Source organism: Carcharhinus amblyrhynchos, chromosome 17 (assembly GCF_965287045.1).
Source record: "Carcharhinus amblyrhynchos chromosome 17, sCarAmb.v2.hapA, whole genome shotgun sequence".
Taxonomy (NCBI): Eukaryota; Metazoa; Chordata; class Chondrichthyes; order Carcharhiniformes; family Carcharhinidae; genus Carcharhinus; species Carcharhinus amblyrhynchos.
Window position 1 is genome coordinate 52,781,198 of NC_137340.1, and position 26,011 is coordinate 52,807,208.

Sequence of the window (26,011 nt, forward strand, 5' to 3'; positions counted from 1 at the left end):
CTTAGCTGCCAGATGTATTTTTATATCTGTACTCTGTGGCAAGTACATTTTTAGAAGCATGGTATTAATGGGGAGTGAGAGGGATTGAATCTCTCATTCCCTTTGTAACCTAAATGGCTACTGATACACGTTTCCAGTATGTATTCCTCTATGGGGCAGCAGTCGTGGAGCTGAATTGGGCCCAGGAAAAGCTCACATCAGCTGTTGGTGTGACCCTTGGGGCGTATGGGGATGTTTCGGTATGGGGGGTGGGTTTGGAAGGTGTGTAATACTTCCTGCCTTCATGGTCAGATGCCATATTTATGAATGTTGGTCATTTGGAGCAGGCATCCTCCGCACCGTGTCCCAGTAGGCTGGTGTGTTGTCAGGAAGGGTAGGGGATTGAGGGTGGGATAGGGAGAGGAAGGTGAAGATTCTTCTTCAACTACAGATTAATTACAGTGTGGAACTTGCTACCATGTGGAGTGATTAAAGTGAAAAACTTCAGATACATTTAAAGGCAAAGTAATTGAGGATGAATGAATCAAAGGATAGGCCAACAGGGTTTGATGGAAATCGGATGGGAGGCACATATGGATCATAAACACCAGCAGAGACTGTTTGGGCTGAATGGTCTTTCTCAATGCTGTTATTCTGCATACTAATTTGTCACTGACTATAGATTCCTCCGTGTGATACTTTCAACTAACATAATGAAATAAATTAGACTTGAAAGCATTAGCCAATCTATAAACTAAAATGAGTAAGTTCTAAATCAAGGAATGGAAAACACAAGAAGCATTCAACAGGTCAGATAACAGATGTGGACCAGGATTATACAGTCCTTGCCACTGTACGTCTCCCCAGTGACTGTGCTGGGCCATTTAAACTACTGTTTACTTCAGTGGGATTGTAACATCCTGCTGGACGCGAGGGGCTGTAAAATTCTGGCCCTGGAGAGCAGAGGATTTAACCCTTTGTGAAGTTTGTTTAAAAATATTACTTCCATGTTCAGTAAAAATAACTCCAAATTGTATTATCATCCATTGCAAAATAGCCTTAAAAATAATCCAATAAAGCTGCCTTTTGAATGCAGTGACTTCTGAACATTGAACAGAGGCATCTAAATTGGACTTTATTTTGGATGTAACCAATGATTTAACATTTTTCTAATCTTAATGCTTAATAAATATTACCTTGGTCATCTCCTTTGAGCTTGTCTATTGTTGAAAGTTGTGTTCTGAGACAGGGTCTGCCAGACTGCAGCCCCCAAATCTCTAAATGGCTTTGGTATGAAGTAAAATGATAATCTATTTTAACGGTACCAAATTCAGTCTTATTTTCACTGGTATTATATTCAGCACCTTGATATCTGAAATCATTTCCTGTTCCTCGTTTACTTTCAGATGTCTGTCACATTATGGGATAATTTTTAAACAGAATTTGTGTGAGTATATAATATATCCCGTGCTGAGGACATCAAACACTTCAAAAGCATTTTACTGCCGTAGGCCGTAGTTAGTGTGTTTAATAGGTTCTGAGTTAGCCAGATAAGCTGTAACTCAGTGACTGAAAGCTGGCCACTAGCTGGAGAGCTTTCTCATTTGAATAATTGACCAGGCTGACAGTACCTCAGTTTAACATCTTATCCAAACACCTCCAACAATAAAGCATTCCATCAGCACTGTACTTCTTTAGTTTTTCGTGGGATGTGGGCATTGCTGACAAGGCCAGCATTGGCTATCCATCCCTAGTTGCCCATGAACTATAGGGTTTGCCACATTATTGCAGAAGGCTATTAAAAGTCAACCATATCTGGAGTCGCATGTAGGCCAGACCAGGTAATGATGATGATTTCTTAAAGGAAACGTGTGGGGAAAGGACCTGGATAAGATACTCTGTCAGAGTCGATGCAGACTTGATGGGCCAAATGGTCTCCTGCACTGTAGGATTCTGTGACAATGAAGCAGACAGGTTTTTAACCACAGTTCACACCCACTATTAGAGACCATATATTAAATTTAAGTTCCACCAGCTGCCGTGGTTTAACCCTTGGACCCAGAGCAGTAGCCTGACTTCGATTGTAGCACCATCTCCTCCAGAGTCTCAGTGATGTGTTGAAGTCTCTGGAGAAGCTTAAAGGAGCATAAAGGTGATTAATATACAAATTGAACATTAGATATTAGACAGCAAAAAATCAATTCAGTAATCAGTAAGCAATTCCCTTACATTATGTTGGTAAGTTTCTGCTCCTAACTGTCTTCCTTCAGATGGTGAACACATGGGGATGGACTGGCTGAACAAAGTGAATCTAATCATAACTGTTCTTGTGTTCACTTGCTGTAAGGTAAAGCAGTTCAGTGATTTGCATTTCTGGTCTCATCTGACAGTGTGTTGCTTGGCCTGCCTTTGAAAAGATTGAAGGAAGTTTTTTAAAGTTTATTTATTAGTGTCACAAGTAAACTTACATTAACACTGAAATAAAGTTACTGTGAAAATCCCCGTGTTGCAACCCTCCGGTGCCAGTTGGGATACACTGAGGGAGAATTTAGTATAGCTAATGCACCTAACCAGCACATCTTTCAGATTGTGGGAGGAAACAGGATCACCCAGAGGAAACCCACGCAAACACAGGAAGATGTGCAGACTCCACACAAACAGCGACCCAAGCTGGGAATCGAACCTGGGTCCCTGGCACTGTGAAGCAGCAGTGCTAACCATGCCACCATGCCGCTCCAAGGATGGTGTCCACGAGGATGATTGGAGGATTGTGATGTTAGTCCATCGGTGGTTACACCTCATTATGTCCCTTGGGCTATTCTAAGTACAAGTAGATAACAGGCAGCACATTCAACTCCCCACATAGGCAGGCTGCCTTTTATATGCGTGACTGTGGCAAGGCTGGATTTATTGCCCATCCTTTGTTGCCCTGAAAAGGAGCTGATGGTGAGCTTTCTCCATGAACTTCTGCAGGCTGCCTGGGCAAGATCCTAATTGTGCAGTGTCCTTGCCTGTCTCTAATACACAAGGAAAACATTTAAATTCTAGTGGCTAGCTTGCCGCTGTCCTACAAAGCATTATGTTTGTAGGAAAAGTGTCTCAAAAACCACTTCTCTGCAAGTTGGCTATCGAATGATTAATAAATCAGAAAAAGAATAGAAACATCATTGAACAAATAATCTGCAGCAAAACCAGCACATCAGCAACACAGGTTCAGCTCCTTTTTACAACCTTGGTTTTTTTTAAGCCAGGCTGTGTACCAAGATTAAACTTTAACAGTTTTCAAAGAAATCATTAAAATGGGCTGCAGGCCACCTACTTTATCTTAACTCTGTCAGTTAACTGCTTTTACAAATTGCAGCATTCAGGAAATTGTCAGACTCTTGCAGAAGTACTTTGTTCTGTAATGTTAATAAATTCCAACAACAAGGGACACGGAGGCATTCTCCGGAAAACCACCAGTTTCCAGCCAATTACATCTGCTATCTATTGAGAATTTGGTTGATTGATTTGTTATTAATTCAGGGAGTCATTAATCAATCAGTACCCATTTTGAGCACAGATAAAACATGCACCAGCCACAAGCCGTGAGGCTCACCAAACACCAGCATGCCCGCCTTGGAATTGGGGTGGGAGTGGTTCACAGAATGGCATTCTCTGTTGGCTTTGGGTGGGTGTGGCATAAAATTCCGGTATTGACATCTGGTTTTGTTTATTTAATTTGGGCAGGTTGTCAGTGCCATAGACAATTTCCCTGCATCTTGTTGGTAAGTCTCCGACAGTTCAGCTGGCTAGTCTAGCCCTCTGACTATGAACATGTGGAGATGGACTGATTGAACAAAGTGAATCCGATCATAACTATTGCTCTGATGTTCACTTGGTTTAAAATAATGTTTAATGATTCGTATTTCTGCTCTTATTTGACCTTGTGATTTGAAAAGATTGCAGCAGTGTCAGTGAAGATGTCTGATGTTCATGTGTCTGGCGCTTATTCATCATTGACCTTAAGGTAAGTTGGGTGTTTACTGGGATGCTACACTGTCCTCTTATTTTTCCTTTCATTTTATTTGTCCAGAGTCATCTTGAAGTTCTGATTTTTTTCTCTATTCTTTCATGGGATGTGGGCATTTCTGGCAAGGTACATCCCCACTTACCTTTGAACTCTGCATTTCAGAGGGCAATTAAGAGTCACCCTCACTGCTGTGGGGCTGGAGACACATGCAGGCCAGACAAGGTGAGAACGGCAGATTGCATAGTCATAGAATCCATACAGTGCAGAAAGGCCATTCAGCCCATTAAGCTTGCACTGACAACAATTCCATTCAGACCCTATCCCCATAACCCCACGTATATATCCTGCTAATCACCCGACACTAAGGGACAATTGAGATTAGCCAGTTCACCTAACCAGAACATCTTTGGACTGTGGAGGGAACTGGAGCATGTGGAGGAAACCCACACGGACACGGGGAGAATGTGCAAACTCTGCACAAACAGTGACCGAAGCTGGGAATTGAACACGGGTCCCTGGTGGTGTGAGGCAGCAGTGATAGCCACTATGCCACCCATTTCCTTCTCTAAATGGCATTAGTGAACCAATGGGTTTTAGGACAATTGATGATTACCTTTCAATTCTAGCTTTACTAATTGAATTTAAATTCTACCAGTCGCCATGGTGGGATTTCAACCCAAGTTTCCCGGAGCATTAGCCTGGGCCTCTGGATTACTAGTCCACAGACAATATCACCACACCATCATTCCCCCAAAATTTTATCTCTAGAAGCATTCTCATTCGTAACCAGAGGTCATATATTTTAAAATAAAAACTCGAGGAGAAGTTTCTCCATGCAGTAGGGTGTTTAGATTTGGAGCTGGCTACTTGAGAGCAAGTGGGATCGGATTCCACCTGAACTTTCAAAGGGCAATTGGAAGGAAACTCACTTGCAGGGTTATGGGAAAATGAGTCTTTATTTGATCAGTTCTTAGAGAGCTGGCAAAGGCATATCAGGCTGAAAGGCCTCCAATGTGGCAAGGATTCTAAGATTTGATAACTGCAACATGTAGGTTAATCACAGGATTGCTATTGAAATGAACAGAAAGCTAATGTCTTTTTGTCTAAAACTGCTTCAGTGTTTTACTCCTGTTTAGTCTTCCTCTGTTGTGCTCTCATGTTCTACATCCATTGTGTTCGTTAATTAGTAGACTCCTGTTAGGAACCAGTGGAACAGATGTGCACTACTATAATCACACCCTGCTGCATTGGCGGTGAAATCACTGGAATATAAAAGTTTAATCATAAAATCTTATCATAGGTTTCAGAGTTTACACTCAGCAATTTAATACTTTATGAATAATTATCTAGAAATTATAGCACCATAAAAAAGGCCATTCCACCCATAATCAGAGTAAACGTGTGATTGGTTCCAGTCTGTACACATACATGCACAAAGCCCTTTAATGAAACAAGGAGACCTGGAGTTTTACATTATACTCAATCTGCCTACACTGGCTCAGTGGGTCCATCAACTTTTAAATCCTCCACTAAAGTATTAACTGACTGATTCTGATTATCATAACTCTCAACACAAAACTAAATCTGTGTCTGGGCCTCATTCTTATCTGTGTCACTCAAGGTCTGGTTCTTTGCATTGTCCAACAGGGTGTAACCTGAGTGTTCACATTACCTCAAAAGCTAGCTCATCTTGGGTTATTTCCTGCCCTTAAAAACATAGGTTACATCCTCTGACCTAGTGTTCACTCGTGGCTTCAGATTGATTTGTGACTAACTGGGTTCGATTTCTGCTTTCTTATTCATTGTAACTGTCTCCTGTCTGTGCCACCACTGAACATTGTTGGACTAACTGTCTGCAATGTACTAACTCTGGTTAACTTGTCCACCCGTGATGGCTGTACATCCATTTTCAGCTTAGATTTTATGCTGCAGGAAGAACACTTTTGTCTAGTGTAAAAAATATAGAATCCCCACAGTGCAGAAGGAGGCCATTTGGCCCATTGAATCTGCACTGACTCTGTGAAAGAGCATCTCACACTGACCCTATCCCTGTAGCTCTGCGCATTTACCTGCTACATACCTTGGGACACTAATGGACAATTTAGCACGGCCAATCCACCTAACCTGTACATCTTTGGAGCATGGGAGGAAACCGGAACACCCAGAGGAATCCCATGCAGACACGGGTAGAATGTGCAAATTCCACATTGTGGCCAAACGGGCCATCTAAAATGGCAATTTGTAAAGCACTCTGGGACAATTAGGCAAGAAACTAAACTGACAGGCTGTTGTTTAAAGGCAGAGACAAACAGGCTGCAACCCTGATGAGTGAATAAACAAGATATGGGTCATCTCCAGGATGAAAGGGGCTTTATAGTCACACTGGCTTGTTTCATCTCCAGGTTGGGTTGTGTACAGTCACAAGGGCACCGTGACCCCTTATTTAGGAGGGAGATATGTGACTTTTGTGCCTCCAGCACCTACAGACATGGCCATTGGGAACACACCCAGAGATCGGTGCAGTAGCACCTGATTGGACTCTTATCGATCAGGGGGATCAAGTCCTGATCAATTGATTGGCAATGGACAAAAGGGGCGTGAAACCAAACAGGATATAAAGGGTGCTGCGCAACCAGGAATCTCTCTCTCTCTCTTTGACCCCACGAATGAGCTACAACAATGGTGAACATCGCCAGCGATGACCAGCACGAGAAGAGCCATTGCACCCGAGAAGGAAAGGAGGGAAACCAGAGCCAGAGTGCCGGACCAGGCTATGAGACCAGCGCACAGATAAAGGCCCTTATCTGCTGGGTACTTGCCAGTCACGCAAAGTTAAGTCAAGGTCTTGTATTGGACTTGAATTCTAGTATTTTCTGTAAGATAACTTATTGTCAGTCGGGTGGGTAACTATTGATTGTGTGGGTTTTAATAAATATTGGTTGTACTAACAAGATGTCTACTCGAAGTTATTTGTCCACCTTATAAGTTTAAAACAGATGGTGCAGCAGGCAGCAACATAGACAATGAGCCAAGCCGGGACTTGAACCCATATCCCTGGCGCTGTGAGGCAGCAGTGCTAACCACCGTCCCACCATGCTGCCCCTTTAGTTCGGAATTTTTCTATGCTTCTTGACACAACAGTGTGATATTGATAAAATATCCAATTCTTTTGTTTTCAGCATTAAGAAAGAAAGTGATCCCAGCTGTAGACTGCCCATTTCCATTATCCTACCAGCTGACCCCACCTGTAAGGTCATTGACAACTTTTGCTTTCACCAAGGAAGCCAGGAAGAGTTTTTCTCTATTCACATTGTGCACAGCCTGAGTATTCATGGCATTCATCCGCAAAGTTTCATAGTAATGCAACGGCAAGTCAGGGCGCGTCATATCGTAGCCAAAACCAGCCAGGTTAACCTCATCGCACAGGTGCAGGGCGGTGCTGATGGAAATCATTCCCAGTGTCGGAAGCACCTGGGGAAAAAAAAATAAAAGTGATGATGAGGGGAAAAAGATTTTCCAGTGAGTTCTGATGTGGAACGTGCTGCCTGAAACTGTGAGGGAAGCAGGTTGAGTAGTAACTTCCAAAAAGCAATTGGATAAATAGATGAATCTGCAGAGATAGGGGGAAAGAGCAAGGGCTGGAGTGAAAGTAAATCAGGTAGCTCTTCCAAAGAGCTAGCACAGGAATGACTGACTGAATGGCCTCCTGTACAATTCTATAAAAATGTGGAACGTAAGGTGTTTATTTAGTGCTTTGGAGAAACTCATGTTGTCCACAGACCTTCTCTCATCTAATTTATAGGTTTTGCCCGACCTAATCCAGGATCTCAAATTACATTGGAGAAAAAGTGCTGGATATTTTTGGATTTTACCAGGTCTCGCCCCCTCTCTCCCCTCTCACCTTAAACTTATGCCCTCTAGTTTTAGACTCCTCTACCTTTGGGAAAAGATATTGACTATCTAACTGATCTGTTCCCCTCATTATTTTGTAGACCTCTATAAGTAAAGAGGACTGTAGACAGGGCTTTAAACTAATTAGGGGGGGGGAGGGTGCGAGGGTAGGTGATGTTAGGAGGTCTACAGTTAAGGATAGGATACAGGTAAGGGAAGAGGCTGAGGATGTCCCAAGTGGTGGCGTTACGGCAAATAGGGTCCAGAAGAAGGCTGGGATGAAAGCGCTTTATCTGAATGCACGAAGCATTCGGAATAAAGTGGATGAGCTGGTGGCGCAGATCGACACAAATGGATACGATCTGGTGGCCATTACAGAGACGTGGCTGCAAGGTGACAGGGACTGGGAGATGAATGTACAGGGCTATCAAGTGTTTAGGAAGGATAGGCAGGAGGAAAGAGGGGGTGGCGTAGCTCTGCTGATTAAGGACAGCATCAAGGTGGTAGCAAGGGATGATATCGGAGCCAAAGAGCAGAAAGTGGAATCGTTGTGGGTGGAGATTAGGAACAGCAAAGGGAGGAAGACGCTGGTGGGTGTCGTCTATAGGCCCCCGAATAATGATCTGGAGGTGGGGCGGGCTGTTAACGCGCAAATAAGTGCGGCGTGCAGGAATGGGACGGCAGTAGTTATGGGGGATTTCAATCTGCATATTGATTGGTCGACCCATGTTGGACGAGGTGGGCTCGAGGAGGAGTTCTTGGAATGCTGCCGGGATAGTTTCCTGGAACAGTGTGTGTTGGAGCCGACGAGGGAGCGAGCTATCTTGGATCTGGTGCTATGTAATGAGGCGGGTAGAATTAGGGACCTTGAGGTGAAGGATCCTCTTGGAGAGAGTGATCATTGTATGGTGGAGTTTCTGTTGCAGATGGAGGAGGAGAAAGTGGGTTCCCGGACACGTGTCCTTTGTTTGAATAGAGGGGAGTATGGTAGGATGAGAGAAGAATTGGCGAATGTGGACTGGGGGAGCGCGTTGGAAGGTAGGTCTGCTGAGGAGCAGTGGAGGATCTTTAAGGAGATCTTTCTTGGTGCTCAGCAGAAATTTATTCCGATGGTTAAAAAGGACAGTAGGAAGAGAGGTAATAAGCCGTGGATAACGAAGGAGGTGAAGGAAAGTGTTAAATTAAAAGCGGAGGAATTTAGAGTAGCTAAGAGCAGTGGGCGAGAAGAGGATTGGGAGAGGTTTAAATGTCAACAAAGATTGACAAAAAAGTTGATAAAGGAGGGTAGAAGAAGCTATGAAGCTGGGCTAGCGCTTAATATAAAAAAGGATAGCAAGAGTTTTTATAAATATATAAAAAGGAAGAGGCTGGCTAGGGTGAACGTTGGTCCCTTAGAGGATGAGAAAGGGGACCTAGTGGTAGGGGATGGGGATATGGCTAAGGTCTTGAATAACTTTTTTGTTTCTGTCTTCACGGAGGAGGACGTGAATAATTTGCCGGGTGTTAGCGATGGAAAGGTGGTAGGACTGGAGGGTCTTAATGACATTACTGTTACTAGAGAGGTGGTGCGCAACAGACTGGAGGGGCTGATTGTGGACAAGTCCCCAGGACCGGATGGAATGCATCCGAGGGTTCTGAAAGAAATGGCGGAGGTGATAGTGGATGCCTTGGTGGTTATTTTCCAGACGTCGCTGGATTCCGGGGAAGTGCCGGAGGATTGGAAAACGGCTAATGTTACGCCGTTGTTTAAGAAGGGTGCCAGGCAAAAGGCGGGGAATTACAGGCCGGTTAGTTTAACGTCTGTGGTAGGTAAAATGTTAGAATCCGTCATTAAGGAGGAAATTGCGAGGCATCTTGAAGGGAATTGCTTGATAGGGCAGACGCAACACGGTTTCATTAAAGGGAAGTCGTGTCTGACAAATTTACTGGAGTTCTATGAGGATGTGTCTAGGGCGGTGGATAGAGGAGAGCCGGTGGATGTGGTCTTTCTGGATTTTCAGAAGGCGTTTGATAAGGTACCTCACAAGAGGTTACTGCAGAAGGTCAGAGGACATGGAGTTGGGGGTAGGGTGTTAGCGTGGATAGAGGATTGGTTGTCAAATAGGAGGCAGAGAGTGGGGGTCAATGGGTGCTATTCAGATTGGCGGTTGGTGACTAGTGGGGTGCCCCAGGGGTCGGTGCTGGGGCCTCAGCTATTTACCATTTATATAGATGATCTGGAGGAGGGAACCGAGTGTAGGGTGTCGAAATTTGCTGATGACACCAAGATTGGGGGAAAGGCAAATTGTGCGGAGGGTGTGGAGAGTCTGCAGAAGGATCTAGATAGGCTGGGCGAATGGGCCAGGAAATGGCAAATGGAATTTAATGTTGGCAAGTGTGAGGTGGTCCACTTTGGTAGGAAGAATGGTAGGAAGGACTATTACTTACGTGGCGAAAAACTGCAGCAGGCGACGGTGCAGAGGGACCTCGGGGTCCTTGTGCATGAGTCGCAAAAACCCAGCCTGCAGGTGCAGCAGGTGGTCAGGAAGGCGAATGGGATGCTGGCCTTCATAGCGAGGGGGATTGAATATAAAAGTAGGGAGGTCTTGCTGCAGCTGTATAGGGCACTGGTGAGGCCGCAGCTGGAGTACTGTGTGCAGTTTTGGGCGCCGCACCTGCGCAAGGATATTTTGGCCTTGGAGGGAGTGCAGAGGAGGTTTACTAGGCTGATACCGGAGTTGAGGGGGTTGAGCTATGAGGAGAGGCTGAATAAACTAGGCTTGTACTCGTTAGAGTTTAGAAGAATGAGGGGAGATCTCATTGAGACGTATAAGATGATGAATGGGATGGATAGGATAGAGGTGGAAAGACTCTTCCCGCTCAAAAAAGACAGTAGGACTAGGGGGCACAGCCTCAAGATAAAGGGGGGGCGGTTCAGAACGGAGTTGAGGAGGAACTTCTTCACTCAAAGGGTGGTGAATCTCTGGAATTCTCTGCCCGTTGAAGTGGTGGAGGCTGCCTCGCTAAATATTTTTAAGAAGCGGGTTGATGGGTTTTTGATAAGAGAGGGGATTAAGGGTTATGGGGAGAGGGCGGGAAAGTGGAACTGAGCCACGACAGATCAGCCATGATCTTATTGAATGGCGGGGCAGGCTCGAAGGGCCAGATGGCCTACTCCTGCTCCTATTTCTTATGTTCTTATGTTCTTAAGATGATCCCTAAGCCTCCTATGCTCCAGGGAAAACAGTCCCAGTCTACCAAACTGCTCCTAATAACTCAATCCATCAAGTTTAATAAATCTTTTCTGCACTCTTTCTAATTTAATAATATCCTTTATACAATAGGGTGACCAGAACTGTACACAGTATTCCAAGTGTGGCCTTATCAACGTCTTGTACAACTTCAACAAGATGGCCCATTGATTTAAATTTTTCCAGGCCTTCTTGATGTCGTAATTGAATACCTCAAGATGTAACATCACCTCAGAATTTGGCTCTTCTGTCTGTGCTTGGAGTTATGTTTTAATGAAGTGTGGAGTTGAGTGGTGCTGGTGGAACCCAGACAGAGGAGCAATGAGTAGCATCATAGAATCCCTACAGTGCAGGAAGAGGCTATTCAGCCCATTGAGCCTGTACTGATTCTCTGACAGAGCATTTTACCCAGGTCTTATTCCCATAACCCACATATTTACCCTGCTAATCCCCCTAACTTACACATCTTGGGATACTAAGGGTCAATTTAGCATGGCCAATCCACCTACTCTGCACATCTTTCGGAGTGTGGGAGGAAACCCACGCAAACATGGAGAGAACGTGCAAACTCCACACAGGCAGTCATCCAAGAGCAGAATTGAAACCACGTCCCTGGCACAGTGAAGCAGCAGTGCTAATCACTGTGCCACCGTGAGGCAGCAGTGCTAACCACTGTGCCACAGTGAGGCAGCAGCGCTAATCACTGTGCCACTGTGAGGCAGCAGCACTAATCACTGTGCCATCGTGAGGCAGCAGCGCTAATCACTGTGCCACTGTGAGGCAGCAGTGCTAATCACTGTGCCACTGTGAGGCAGCAGTGCTAATCACTGTGCCACTGTGAGGCAGCAGCGCTAATCACTGTGCCATCGTGAGGCAGCAGTGCTAATCACTGTGCCACCGTGAGGCAGCAGCGCTAATCACTGTGCCACTGTGAGGCAGCAGCGCTAATCACTGTGCCATCGTGAGGCAGCAGTGCTAATCACTGTGCCACCGTGAGGCAGCAGCGCTAATCACTGTGCCACTGTGAGGCAGCAGCGCTAATCACTGTGCCACCGTGAGGCAGCAGCGCTAATCACTGTGCCACTGTGAGGCAGCAGTGCTAACCACTGTGCCACCGTGAGGCAGCAGTGCTAATCACTGTGCCACTGTGAGGCAGCAGTGCTAATCACTGTGCCACTGTGAGGCAGCAGCGCTAATCACTGTGCCACGGTGAGGCAGCAGCGCTAATCACTGTGCCACTGTGAGGCAGCAGTGCTAACCACTGTGCCACCGTGAGGCAGCAGTGCTAATCACTGTGCCACCGTGAGGCAGCAGCGCTAATCACTGTGCCACGGTGAAGCAGCAGTGCTAACCACTGTGCCACCGTGAGGCAGCAGTGCTAATCACTGTGCCACCGTGAGGCAGCAGCGCTAATCACTGTGCCACTGTGAAGCAGCAGTGCTAATCACTGTGCCACCGTGAGGCAGCAGCGCTAATCACTGTGCCACCGTGAGGCAGCAGCGCTAATCACTGTGCCACGGTGAGGCAGCAGTGCTAACCACTGTGCCACCGTGAGGCAGCAGTGCTAATCACTGTGCCACCGTGAGGCAGCAGTGCTAACCACTGTGCCACGGTGAGGCAGAGGTGCTAACCAATGTGCCACGGTGAGGCAGCAGTGCTAACCACTGTGCCACGGTGAGGCAGCAGTGCTAATCACTGTGCCACCGTGAGGCAGCAGCGCTAATCACTGTGCCACGGTGAGGCAGCAGTGCTAACCACTGTGCCACCGTGAGGCAGCAGTGCTAATCACTGTGCCACCGTGAGGCAGCAGTGCTAATCACTGTGCCACCGTGAGGCAGCAGTGCTAATCACTGTGCCATCGTGAGGCAGCAGTGCTAATCACTGTGCCACTGTGAGGCAGCAGTGCTAATCACTGTGCCACTGTGAGGCAGCAGTGCTAATCACTGTGCCATCGTGAGGCAGCAGCGCTAATCACTGTGCCACTGTGAGGCAGCAGTGCTAATCACTGTGCCACTGTGAGGCAGCAGTGCTAATCACTGTGCCACTGTGAGGCAGCAGTGCTAATCACTGTGCCATCGTGAGGCAGCAGTGCTAATCACTGTGCCACTGTGAGGCAGCAGTGCTAATCACTGTGCCACTGTGAGGCAGCAGTGCTAATCACTGTGCCATCGTGAGGCAGCAGTGCTAATCACTGTGCCACTGTGAGGCAGCAGTGCTAATCACTGTGCCACTGTGAGGCAGCAGTGCTAATCACTGTGCCACTGTGAAGCAGCAGCGCTAATCACTGTGCCACCGTGAGGCAGCAGTGCTAATCACTGTGCCACTGTGAGGCAGCAGTGCTAATCACTGTGCCACCGTGAAGCAGCAGTGCTAATCACTGTGCCACCGTGAAGCAGCAGTGCTAATCACTGTGCCATCGTGAGGCAGCAGTGCTAATCACTGTGCCATCGTGAGGCAGCAGTGCTAATCACTGTGCCACCGTGAAGCAGCAGTGCTAATCACTGTGCCATCGTGAGGCAGCAGTGCTAATCACTGTGCCACGGTGAGGCAGCAGTGCTAATCACTGTGCCATCGTGAGGCAGCAGTGCTAATCACTGTGCCACCGTGAAGCAGCAGTGCTAATCACTGTGCCACTGTGAGGCAGCAGTGCTAATCACTGTGCCACGGTGAGGCAGCAGCGCTAATCACTGTGCCACCGTGAGGCAGCAGTGCTAATCACTGTGCCATCGTGAGGCAGCAGTGCTAATCACTGTGCCACCGTGAAGCAGCAGTGCTAATCACTGTGCCATCGTGAGGCAGCAGTGCTAATCACTGTGCCACCGTGAAGCAGCAGTGCTAATCACTGTGCCATCGTGAGGCAGCAGTGCTAATCACTGTGCCATCGTGAGGCAGCAGTGCTAATCACTGTGCCACCGTGAAGCAGCAGTGCTAATCACTGTGCCATCGTGAGGCAGCAGCACTAATCACTGTGCCATCGTGAGGCAGCAGCACTAATCACTGTGCCATCGTGAGGCAGCAGCGCTAATCACTGTGCCATCGTGAGGCAGCAGTGCTAATCACTGTGCCACGGTGAGGCAGCAGTGCTAATCACTGTGCCATCGTGAGGCAGCAGCGCTAATCACTGTGCCATCGTGAGGCAGCAGTGCTAATCACTGTGCCACCGTGAGGCAGCAGTGCTAATCACTGTGCCACCGTGAGGCAGCAGTGCTAATCACTGTGCCATCGTGAGGCAGCAGCGCTAATCACTGTGCCATCGTGAGGCAGCAGCGCTAATCACTGTGCCACTGTGAGGCAGCAGCGCTAATCACTGTGCCACGGTGAAGCAGCAGTGCTAATCACTGTGCCATCGTGAGGCAGCAGCACTAATCACTGTGCCATCGTGAGGCAGCAGCGCTAATCACTGTGCCATCGTGAAGCAGCAGTGCTAATCACTGTGCCACCGTGAGGCAGCAGTGCTAATCACTGTGCCATCGTGAAGCAGCAGTGCTAATCACTGTGCCACCGTGAGGCAGCAGCACTAATCACTGTGCCACGGTGAGGCAGCAGCGCTAATCACTGTGCCACGGTGAAGCAGCAGTGCTAATCACTGTGCCACCGTGAGGCAGCAGCACTAATCACTGTGCCATCGTGAGGCAGCAGTGCTAATCACTGTGCCATCGTGAAGCAGCAGTGCTAATCACTGTGCCACCGTGAGGCAGCAGTGCTAATCACTGTGCCATCGTGAGGCAGCAGCGCTAATCACTGTGCCATCGTGAGGCAGCAGTGCTAATCACTGTGCCACCGTGAGGCAGCAGTGCTAATCACTGTGCCACCGTGAGGCAGCAGTGCTAATCACTGTGCCACCGTGAGGCAGCAGTGCTAATCACTGTGCCACGGTGAAGCAGCAGTGCTAATCACTGTGCCACCGTGAGGCAGCAGTGCTAATCACTGTGCCATCGTGAGGCAGCAGTGCTAATCACTGTGCCACGGTGAGGCAGCAGTGCTAATCACTGTGCCACGGTGAGGCAGCAGTGCTAATCACTGTGCCACCGTGAGGCAGCAGTGCTAATCACTGTGCCACCGTGAGGCAGCAGCGCTAATCACTGTGCCACCGTGAGGCAGCAGTGCTAATCACTGTGCCACCGTGAGGCAGCAGCACTAATCACTGTGCCACCGTGAGGCAGCAGCGCTAATCACTGTGCCACGGTGAGGCAGCAGTGCTAATCACTGTGCCACCGTGAGGCAGCAGCACTAATCACTGTGCCACCGTGAGGCAGCAGCACTAATCACTGTGCCACGGTGAGGCAGCAGTGCTAATCACTGTGCCACGGTGAGGCAGCAGTGCTAATCACTGTGCCACCGTGAGGCAGCAGCGCTAATCACTGTGCCACGGTGAGGCAGCAGTGCTAATCACTGTGCCACCGTGAGGCAGCAGTGCTAATCACTGTGCCACCGTGAGGCAGCAGCGCTAATCACTGTGCCATGGTGAGGCAGCAGTGCTAATCACTGTGCCACCGTGAGGCAGCAGTGCTAATCACTGTGCCACCGTGAGGCAGCAGTGCTAATCACTGTGCCACCGTGAAGCAGCAGCGCTAATCACTGTGCCACCGTGAGGCAGCAGTGCTAATCACTGTGCCACCGTGAGGCAGCAGTGCTAATCACTGTGCCACGGTGAGGCAGCAGTGCTAATCACTGTGCCACCGTGAAGCAGCAGTGCTAATCACTGTGCCACGGTGAGGCAGCAGTGCTAATCACTGTGCCACTGTGAGGCAGCAGTGCTAATCACTGTGCCACGGTGAGGCAGCAGTGCTAATCACTGTGCCACTGTGAGGCAGCAGTGCTAATCACTGTGCCACCGTGAGGCAGCAGTGCTAATCACTGTGCCACGGTGAGGCAGCAGTGCTAATCACTGTGCCACCGTGAGGCAGCAGTGCTAATCACTGTGCCACGGTGAGGCAGCAGTGCTAATCACTGTGCCACCGTGAGGCAGCAGTGCTAATCACTGTGCCACCGTGAGGCAGCAGTGCTAATCACTGTGCCACTGTGAAGCAGCAGTGCTAATCACTGTGCCACGGTGAAGCAGCAGTGCTAATCACTGTGCCACCGTGAGGCAGCAGTGCTAATCACTGTGCCACTGTGAGGCAGCAGTGCTAAACACTGTGCCACGGTGAAGCAGCAGTGCTAATCACTGTGCCACGGTGAAGCAGCAGTGCTAAACACTGTGCCATCGTGAGGCAGCAGTGCTAAACACTGTGCCACCGTGAGGCAGCAGTGCTAATCACTGTGCCACTGTGAGGCAGCAGTGCTAATCACTGTGCCACTGTGAAGCAGCAGTGCTAATCACTGTGCCACGGTGAAGCAGCAGTGCTAATCACTGTGCCACCGTGAGGCAGCAGTGCTAATCACTGTGCCACTGTGAGGCAGCAGTGCTAATCACTGTGCCACCGTGAGGCAGCAGTGCTAATCACTGTGCCACTGTGAAGCAGCAGTGCTAATCACTGTGCCACGGTGAAGCAGCAGTGCTAATCACTGTGCCACCGTGAGGCAGCAGTGCTAATCACTGTGCCACCGTGAGGCAGCAGTGCTAATCACTGTGCCACCGTGAAGCAGCAGTGCTAATCACTGTGCCACCGTGAAGCAGCAGTGCTAATCACTGTGCCACCGTGAAGCAGCAGTGCTAATCACTGTGCCACCGTGAAGCAGCAGTGCTAATCACTGTGCCACCGTGAAGCAGCAGTGCTAATCACTGTGCCACCGTGAGGCAGCAGCGCTAATCACTGTGCCACGGTGAGGCAGCAGTGCTAATCACTGTGCCATCGTGAGGCAGCAGTGCTAATCACTGTGCCATCGTGAGGCAGCAGTGCTAATCACTGTGCCACCGTGAAGCAGCAGTGCTAATCACTGTGCCACCGTGAGGCAGCAGCACTAATCACTGTGCCACCGTGAAGCAGCAGTGCTAATCACTGTGCCACTGTGAGGCAGCAGTGCTAATCACTGTGCCACCGTGAGGCAGCAGCGCTAATCACTGTGCCACTGTGAGGCAGCAGTGCTAATCACTGTGCCACCGTGAGGCAGCAGCACTAATCACTGTGCCACTGTGAGGCAGCAGCACTAATCACTGTGCCACCGTGAGGCAGCAGTGCTAATCACTGTGCCACGGTGAAGCAGCAGTGCTAATCACTGTGCCACTGTGAGGCAGCAGCGCTAATCACTGTGCCACCGTGAGGCAGCAGTGCTAATCACTGTGCCACTGTGAGGCAGCAGTGCTAATCACTGTGCCACTGTGAGGCAGCAGCACTAATCACTGTGCCATGGTGAAGCAGCAGTGCTAACCACTGTGCCATGGTGAAGCAGCAGCGCTAATCACTGTGCCACCGTGAGGCAGCAGTGCTAATCACTGTGCCACCGTGAGGCAGCAGTGCTAATCACTGTGCCACCGTGAGGCAGCAGCGCTAATCACTGTGCCATGGTGAAGCAGCAGTGCTAATCACTGTGCCACCGTGAGGCAGCAGTGCTAATCACTGTGCCACCGTGAGGCAGCAGTGCTAATCACTGTGCCACCGTGAGGCAGCAGCGCTAATCACTGTGCCATGGTGAAGCAGCAGTGCTAATCACTGTGCCACCGTGAGGCAGCAGTGCTAATCACTGTGCCACCGTGAGGCAGCAGTGCTAATCACTGTGCCACCGTGAGGCAGCAGTGCTAATCACTGTGCCACGGTGAGGCAGCAGTGCTAATCACTGTGCCATGGTGAAGCAGCAGTGCTAATCACTGTGCCACCGTGAGGCAGCAGTGCTAATCACTGTGCCATGGTGAAGCAGCAGTGCTAATCACTGTGCCATGGTGAAGCAGCAGTGCTAATCACTGTGCCACTGTGAGGCAGCAGTGCTAATCACTGTGCCACCGTGAGGCAGCAGTGCTAATCACTGTGCCATGGTGAGGCAGCAGTGCTAATCACTGTGCCACCGTGAAGCAGCAGTGCTAAACACTGTGCCACCGTGAGGCAGCAGTGCTAATCACTGTGCCACCGTGAGGCAGCAGTGCTAATCACTGTGCCACCGTGAGGCAGCAGCGCTAATCACTGTGCCACGGTGAGGCAGCAGTGCTAATCACTGTGCCACCGTGAGGCAGCAGTGCTAATCACTGTGCCACTGTGAGGCAGCAGCACTAATCACTGTGCCACTGTGAGGCAGCAGCACTAATCACTGTGCCACGGTGAGGCAGCAGTGCTAATCACTGTGCCACCGTGAGGCAGCAGTGCTAATCACTGTGCCACTGTGAGGCAGCAGCACTAATCACTGTGCCACTGTGAGGCAGCAGCACTAATCACTGTGCCACGGTGAGGCAGCAGTGCTAATCACTGTGCCACCGTGAGGCAGCAGTGCTAATCACTGTGCCACCGTGAGGCAGCAGTGCTAATCACTGTGCCACCGTGAAGCAGCAGTGCTAATCACTGTGCCACCGTGAAGCAGCAGTGCTAATCACTGTGCCACCGTGAGGCAGCAGCGCTAATCACTGTGCCACGGTGAGGCAGCAGTGCTAATCACTGTGCCACCGTGAGGCAGCAGCACTAATCACTGTGCCACGGTGAGGCAGCAGCGCTAATCACTGTGCCACAGTGAGGCAGCAGTGCTAATCACTGTGCCACCGTGAAGCAGCAGTGCTAATCACTGTGCCACCGTGAGGCAGCAGCGCTAATCACTGTGCCACGGTGAGGCAGCAGTGCTAATCACTGTGCCACCGTGAGGCAGCAGCACTAATCACTGTGCCACGGTGAGGCAGCAGTGCTAATCACTGTGCCACCGTGAGGCAGCAGCACTAATCACTGTGCCACGGTGAGGCAGCAGCGCTAATCACTGTGCCACCGTGAGGCAGCAGTGCTAATCACTGTGCCACCGTGAGGCAGCAGTGCTAATCACTGTGCCACCGTGAGGCAGCAGCGCTAATCACTGTGCCACCGTGAAGCAGCAGCGCTAATCACTGTGCCACGGTGAAGCAGCAGCGCTAATCACTGTGCCACCGTGAGGCAGCAGCGCTAATCACTGTGCCACCGTGAGGCAGCAGCGCTAATCACTGTGCCACGGTGAAGCAGCAGCGCTAATCACTGTGCCACCGTGAGGCAGCAGCGCTAATCACTGTGCCACCGTGAGGCAGCAGCGCTAATCACTGTGCCACCGTGAGGCAGCAGCGCTAATCACTGTGCCACCGTGAGGCAGCAGCGCTAATCACTGTGCCACGGTGAAGCTGCAGCGCTAATCACTGTGCCACCGTGAGGCAGCAGCGCTAATCACTGTGCCACCGTGAGGCAGCAGCGCTAATCACTGTGCCACGGTGAAGCAGCAGCGCTAATCACTGTGCCACCGTGAGGCAGCAGCGCTAATCACTGTGCCACCGTGAGGCAGCAGCGCTAATCACTGTGCCACCGTGAGGCAGCAGCGCTAATCACTGTGCCACCGTGAGGCAGCAGTGCTAATCACTGTGCCATGGTGAGGCAGCAGTGCTAATCACTGTGCCACCGTGAGGCAGCAGCACTAATCACTGTGCCACCGTGAAGCAGCAGCGCTAATCACTGTGCCGGTTATTGGATCTCTTCTCAATTCCTTTCAATCTTGCTGAACCCATGTGCTATTGGGATGAAATTCACCTTCCATTTAAGTCAACGGGAAAGAACATTAGGTATGATGTTAATCAGGCTATTGACTGGCTCTTGATCCTATTGCTTTACAATCTAAGATGGATTTAATGCCCCCCCTCCCCTCATTTATGTCTTCACCCAGGTGTTGATTACATTTGTATGGGAATAATAACAAAGGTATGGTTTTAAAAGCCTATCGCAACCCTGTCCCATATTTGTGACTTCTCAATGTTCTCTGCTGCTCTAACCACACCGATTTACCAAATATCCCTTTCATCCAGGATGTCCTGATCCTCTCTAATCCTGTGCTTCATCAGCGTAATCTCCACCTTGCTCACAATCCCAACCTGTCCACTGCCACTGCCTGGTTCAACGTTCTTCCCTTTTTCAAACAGTACTCCAGATGAAATGTATGCAGCCATAACTCCAGAGGTTGTAATTATAAACACTGGATTAAAATCATAGAATCCTTACACAGCAGAAGGAGGCCATTCGGCCCATTGAGCCTGCACCGACCACAATCCCACCCAGGCCACATGCCCGTGACTCCACATATTTACCTGCTAATCCCCCTGACAACAAAGGGCAATTTAGCATGACCAATCAACCTATTTGGAAGTGCCTGCTGTGCATTAATGAACATGAGAGGTTTTGATAAAAATGAATAAGAAACTTGTGCCATTGGCAAGAGAGTCGGTAACCAGTGTAATTAGTAAAGAATCAGTGGGGGATGAAGAGAATGTATTTTACACAGCAAATTGGGAGGAACTGGGAAGTGCTGCATGATAGGGTGAATTCAACACTAACTTTCAAAAAGGAACTGGATAAACTCTGAGTGGAAAGATTTAAAAAGCCTTGGGAAAAGATCAGGAGAGTAAAATTAACTGGAGAGCTTTTTGAAAAGCCAGCGGAGATATGATGGGCTGAATAGTCTCCTGTAGTGGACGGGTTTTTGTGTAATAGATTCACTGTTAGTGTATGTGGAATCTTAGCTGCAAGTGTGTGGAGTTTAAAGGTCATACCTGCTTCCATCTCCAACCATCATAATGTGGCCCCGGGAAGTCCAGTAAATTCAGCACTGTCTCTCTGACGATATCCAAGTTTAATATTCGATAGTTTTTTGGTTCTAAGGGGATGGACTCAACCACAGATTGCCAAAACCACATCTTCTGCCAAAGATTCTGTAGAAAGGAAATAATATTCTCAAGGCGATGAAGTTTTCCTACAAAGCAGCTGTTAGTGTGAGTGAACACAAAGAATGTGTTCCTCTCTGTTACAGAATAGCTGGAGTCTTTCTCTCTTCACACTCCTCAACCCATTGGCTACTGGGACTCTGGTTGGTCTCCTATAGGTTTGTAGTTTGTTCCAGACAAATGGGTTTCTTCCTGCTTGCTGAATGTTTTAGTTTGGCAATTCTGTATATTAGACTCCATAGAATCATAGAACCCCTACAGTGCAGAAGGAGGCCATTTTGCCCATTGAACCTGCACTGACCACAATTCCAACCAGACCCTACCCCCATAACCCCATGTATTTACCCCATTAGTCCCCGTGAGACTAAGGGGCTACTTTGCATGCCCAATCAATCTAACCTGCACATTTTGGACTGTGGGAGGAAACCAGAGCACCTGGAAGAAACCCATGCAAACACAGGGAGAACATGCAAACTCTGCACAAACAGTGACCCAAGGCTGAATGGAACCCAGGTCCCTGGCACTGTGAGGCAGCAGTGCTAACCACTGTGCCACAATGCCACTCATTATTTATTCACATCTAGCATTGTGCCCATACACACTTTATCACAACGACTACACACATGTTTTCAGCTAGTCCCTCTGCTGAAATGCAAGAATTAGGTCTGAAATTGAGCCCATAGAAAATGCCAGAAATGTTTAAAATGTCCCTGGGCAGTTTCTGCATTTCTTAAAGGAATCGAACACCTTAATGTAGCTAATGGGTCATGCCACTTGCCTGGCAGTTCTGTAGGATGTAATAAATGATTATGAATGTGAAACGCAGTATGAACATCAACTGTGCACTTTTGAGTCAATGGCACTTTTCAAGTTTATCTATGATGATGGAATAAAAGTTAGTTAAATTTTGAGTTACAGCCTGGGGTTCAAAACACCAACATAAGCTTGGCAATGTGGCAAAGAGAGACAGCCTGGGACTCCTCCGCTCCATCCAGCCTGCGTTAAATAAATGGAGGAGAGAAAATCAAATGAAATGTTTTGTGGTGATCAGGAAACACCAAGCTCTCTGGATTGTGGAAGGATTGTAAATTGCAGAAGTGTAAAGGTTTGAACTCCTGCAGAAGATTGAGTAAAAGTGGGTGAATTTGTTACAACTCATATCAAGAGAAGTGAGAGGAAAGAGGGACAATGTTAGTTGGATTGTAAGAAAGGAAGGTCCAGGGATGCAATGATTCATACTGTCTATAAACTAAAGGGAAACAAGAAAAGTCCATAAGCGATTGGAAGTGAGAAGCAAGATCGTTCAAAAGAATCTTTATTTCCTCCTATCCATTCCTGCAATAGAGCTCTTCAGAAAGTGGTGCAAGATTGTGTTAAAGGAGACATTTCAGAATGCAAAAGGAAATATTCATTCACCATTGGCTTTCTTCTGACCACTGCGTTTAGCCAGGCAAGGTCCATGCTTTTGTACGTTGCCATCACAAACAATGAGCTGGGATCGTAGTCCCTGGGAGAATGGGGAGCACCTTCTGGGTATGAGATCCTCAGTGTGGTCTTCCATCCCACATCAACCTCGTAACCTATCACAGGCCCATTGTTCATCCTGTGTGGGTAGAAAGAAATCAGTGCAAAGAAACGGTACCCCTCTTGCACCATCTATGAGAACATGTGTATACATTAAATATACCTATACATCACTACAAATTTCCTCTCTGCATAGTTGCTGAGCGCACTAACTTTACTTCCTGTGTCGCTCTCCAAATGGAAACCATTTCTCCCGATCTCCCAATGGAAAGACCTTATAGCAACATTTTTGAATGTGGAAACTAATGTTCTAACTATGTTAGGGGTTTGGACTTTAACAAAAAGAAAATAACATGGTTTGCACGTATGGATTCAAAGTAATAACAACAGGTTTATTGTAAAAGATCTTCTCTGTTCAAACTGAAAGTAAATCTGCCACCTGTGTAACACCCTAATTACACCTTCATCAAATCATGTGATCAGCTCTCAAAGCAACCTGCAGCCCTTTTAAATATATAACATCTCTCTCCTTTACTTCTGTGGTCATGACAACAAATGACTATGATGTTATGCATAGGATCAATGATATTCCAGACACAGTGCTATGCATTATTAATCATTATATACAGTCAGTTAGAAAGTCTATCAGGAGGACATCTATTCCTCTTTGATTATATACACATTCTGGAATTAGGCTGTCCTTTATTCTAGGAGTATGAATTGGAACTTCAGGAGACACTTCTTCTGTTGGAACTAATTCTGCATCATTCTCATGTGGTATCGTAGCTGAGACACATTCATCAGGCAACTCAGATTCAATTAGGTCTTTGTAACAGTATTCACAACACTAGGAACTAAAGAATGATGCTTCTGGAGAGGATTCTGAGAAATATTTTGAGATGACAATTGGTCAGCATGGTATCGCCAAACTAGTTCATCTTTGGCTTGAACCATGTAAGAAATTGGACCTGTTTTTGGTAAAACTATGGCAGGTATCCATTTCTCATCCTTGGCATAATTACACACTAACACTCAACCTCCTTGTTGAAATGAATGTGTCTGGCAACTTGTGATCGTTGTTGATGCCCCACTAATTCTGAAGTTTCTGGAGGTAATAACAAATCAAACATGGTTCTCAACTTTCTTGTTAAGAGGAGGAATGTAGGTGAACTTTGGGTAGTCACATGACTAGCATTTGTACAGGATGCCAAAAAGCTTTTCACACAACATGATACTAAAACTTGCTCTTTTGAAGCTCTAAATGAATGTTTCAAGGATTGTACAAATCCTTCAGACAATTCATTGGTTGATGGAGATAAAGTGTGAATTGCATATAGTGAATATCATTTACTTTGAGATAATCCTCAAACTCTTCTGCAGTAAGCTGTGAACCATTATTGTTAATAATCTGTTCCAGTTTACCAAATCTTACAAAAATTTCATCACGTTTTTCAATGTAGTAGATCTCATGATAACTTCTGGCCGCTTTGAGTGCGCATCAATTATGTCTAAGACCACAATCTTCAAATAGACCTGCAAAATCTATAGATAATCATTGTCATGGCATTTTAGGTCATTCCCAACCATGCAAAGGAGACAACAGTGCTGTGTTTCTTATTCATGCACAGGGTTGACACTGTCTCACTTTTGCTTCAATCTGAGCATCCAGACCCAGCCACCAAAAATAATTACCCACTGAGTCCTTCACCTGGAATATACCAGGATGTCTTTCATGTGGTTGTTCAAGAGCTCTTACTTGCAGACTAAGAAAAATGTTCACTTAGATTCCCCACAATAAACACCTTGGGTGGTCAACTCAAGCTTTCTTGACACACATGGTTTCAAATCGGGGTGTAGACGATGCATTCCAACTATCATTCCTTTTTATACCATACCCATCACCTTCCCCCAAGGGATCATTTCTGGTATGTCTGTGCTTGAGAAGCTGGCACAGGCAAATGATCTACTAGTAAGAAATAAAAAATATTTGCAAAGCTAGTTGGTGGCATCTGTTCAATAGGTGAAGGTGAGCATGATAATGCATCAGCATTAGCACAGCACTCTGATTGACAATACTGTATATCGTAAGAACGTACAAATAAGATCTTTGCAATAGACCAGCAGCTAATGATAGTATGCCTTTATACAGCCAATAAATAGTAGTTAAGGGTCAATGATCAAGCAATAATGTGAAATGATGACCATATAAATAATGATGAAACATTCATACGCCAAAAATTATACTAAAGCTTCTTTTTCTAGCTAAGCATAGTTGGATTTAGCACTAGTCAGAGTACACAAAACAAGAACTATTGGTCATACTTCTCCTAAAGGCATAATAAATGAAATTACTGCCCTTACTCCATAAGAGCTCCAAAAATATGTGAGTTAGGTGGTTTGGCCATGCTAAATTGTCCCTTAGTGTCAGGGGGATTAGCAGATAAATACATAGCGTTACGGAGATAGGGCCTGGGTGGGATTGTTGGTGCAAACTCAATAGACTAAATGGTCTCCTTCTGCATTATAGGGATTCAAGATTTTATGGGTTTACGATGCTATGAAGGTGAAGCAAGCCATAATAATAGCTTCAGTTTGAAATGAACTAATACTTCAAGTTCTGCAAAGCATCTTTGACATTCTTGTATACTTTCATTCTGTTGTCCAGTCCTGAGACTGTTTCACACACAATAATAAATTGTGTAATGGCTTTAATAATGTAGCTAAGTCAGGAACAAATTTGCCACAATTATTTACTAGTCTTAGAAGGAACCAAGGGATTTTCACAGTAACTTCATTGCAGTGTTAATATAAGCCTACTTGTGACACTAATAAATAAACAAACTTTAAACTTAAACTTAATATTCTAAAATAGTGTCCATCTTTTTAGGTGCTTTATGGAGGCCTTTATTATCAATAACATTATCCTAATACTGGGCTAATGTCTGGAGAAAGTCACTTATCTTTCTTAATATGCAGACCATGTGCTTGAAGACATTCCAATGTTGCTTCTAAATTATTCAAATGCTCACTTGACCCCATAATTAGGTAATATTGTACACAAAAGAGACCACAAAGATCTGATCCATCAATCTTTAGGGTTGGTGCTGATTTTATTCCAAACAGCAATCTTCATAATGAAAAAGACCTTTATGAATAATGATGGTAAACAATGGTTGTGTTTCAGTGGCTACATTCATTTGTAAATATGCTTGTGAAAGATCACCTGATAACCCAGCAAACAAATCGTCAATTAATGGAAGCGGATATTGATAAGCTCACAACAACAGATTTATGGTTGTTTTAAAATCACCACAAACTGAACCATCTGGTTTCGTGATGGGTACGATAGGTGTAACCCAGTCACTCATAACCGGCTCTAACACACCAGTGCTAACAAGTCACATAAATTCCTCTTCAACTTTGGGATGAATTGCATATGGCACTGCTTTTGCTTTGAGACATTTTGGTTGACTATTTGGCTCTATCTTGAGTTTCACTTAAACTGCCTTCAATGAGTTAAGTGTCTCTTCAAATATACTTTTGTATTTATTCAGAAGCTGCAATCTATTT

At 47.1% G+C, this 26,011-nt stretch overlaps 1 protein-coding gene across 3 annotated transcripts in view; it reads right to left on the reverse strand.

The window, feature by feature from the left end:
* Positions 1 to 4,961: 4,961 nt before the first annotated feature.
* Positions 4,962 to 26,011, reverse strand: part of st3gal7 (ST3 beta-galactoside alpha-2,3-sialyltransferase 7) — a 32,245-nt gene continuing 11,195 nt past the window's right edge. For 2 of the 3 annotated variants that reach the window (XM_080205333.1, XM_080205335.1), the window contains exons 4-7: positions 22,334 to 22,520; positions 20,747 to 20,905; positions 7,237 to 7,462; positions 4,962 to 5,253 (exon numbers count right to left, since the gene is read on the reverse strand). In XM_080205333.1, coding sequence (XP_080061459.1) covers positions 5,189 to 5,253; positions 7,237 to 7,462; positions 20,747 to 20,905; positions 22,334 to 22,520 — 637 coding nt within the window. In that variant the 3' untranslated portion in view covers positions 4,962 to 5,188. Of the gene's footprint in view, positions 5,254 to 6,991; positions 7,463 to 20,746; positions 20,906 to 22,333; positions 22,521 to 26,011 lie in introns of those variants that run through there. The other variant, XM_080205334.1, reaches the window with a different exon arrangement.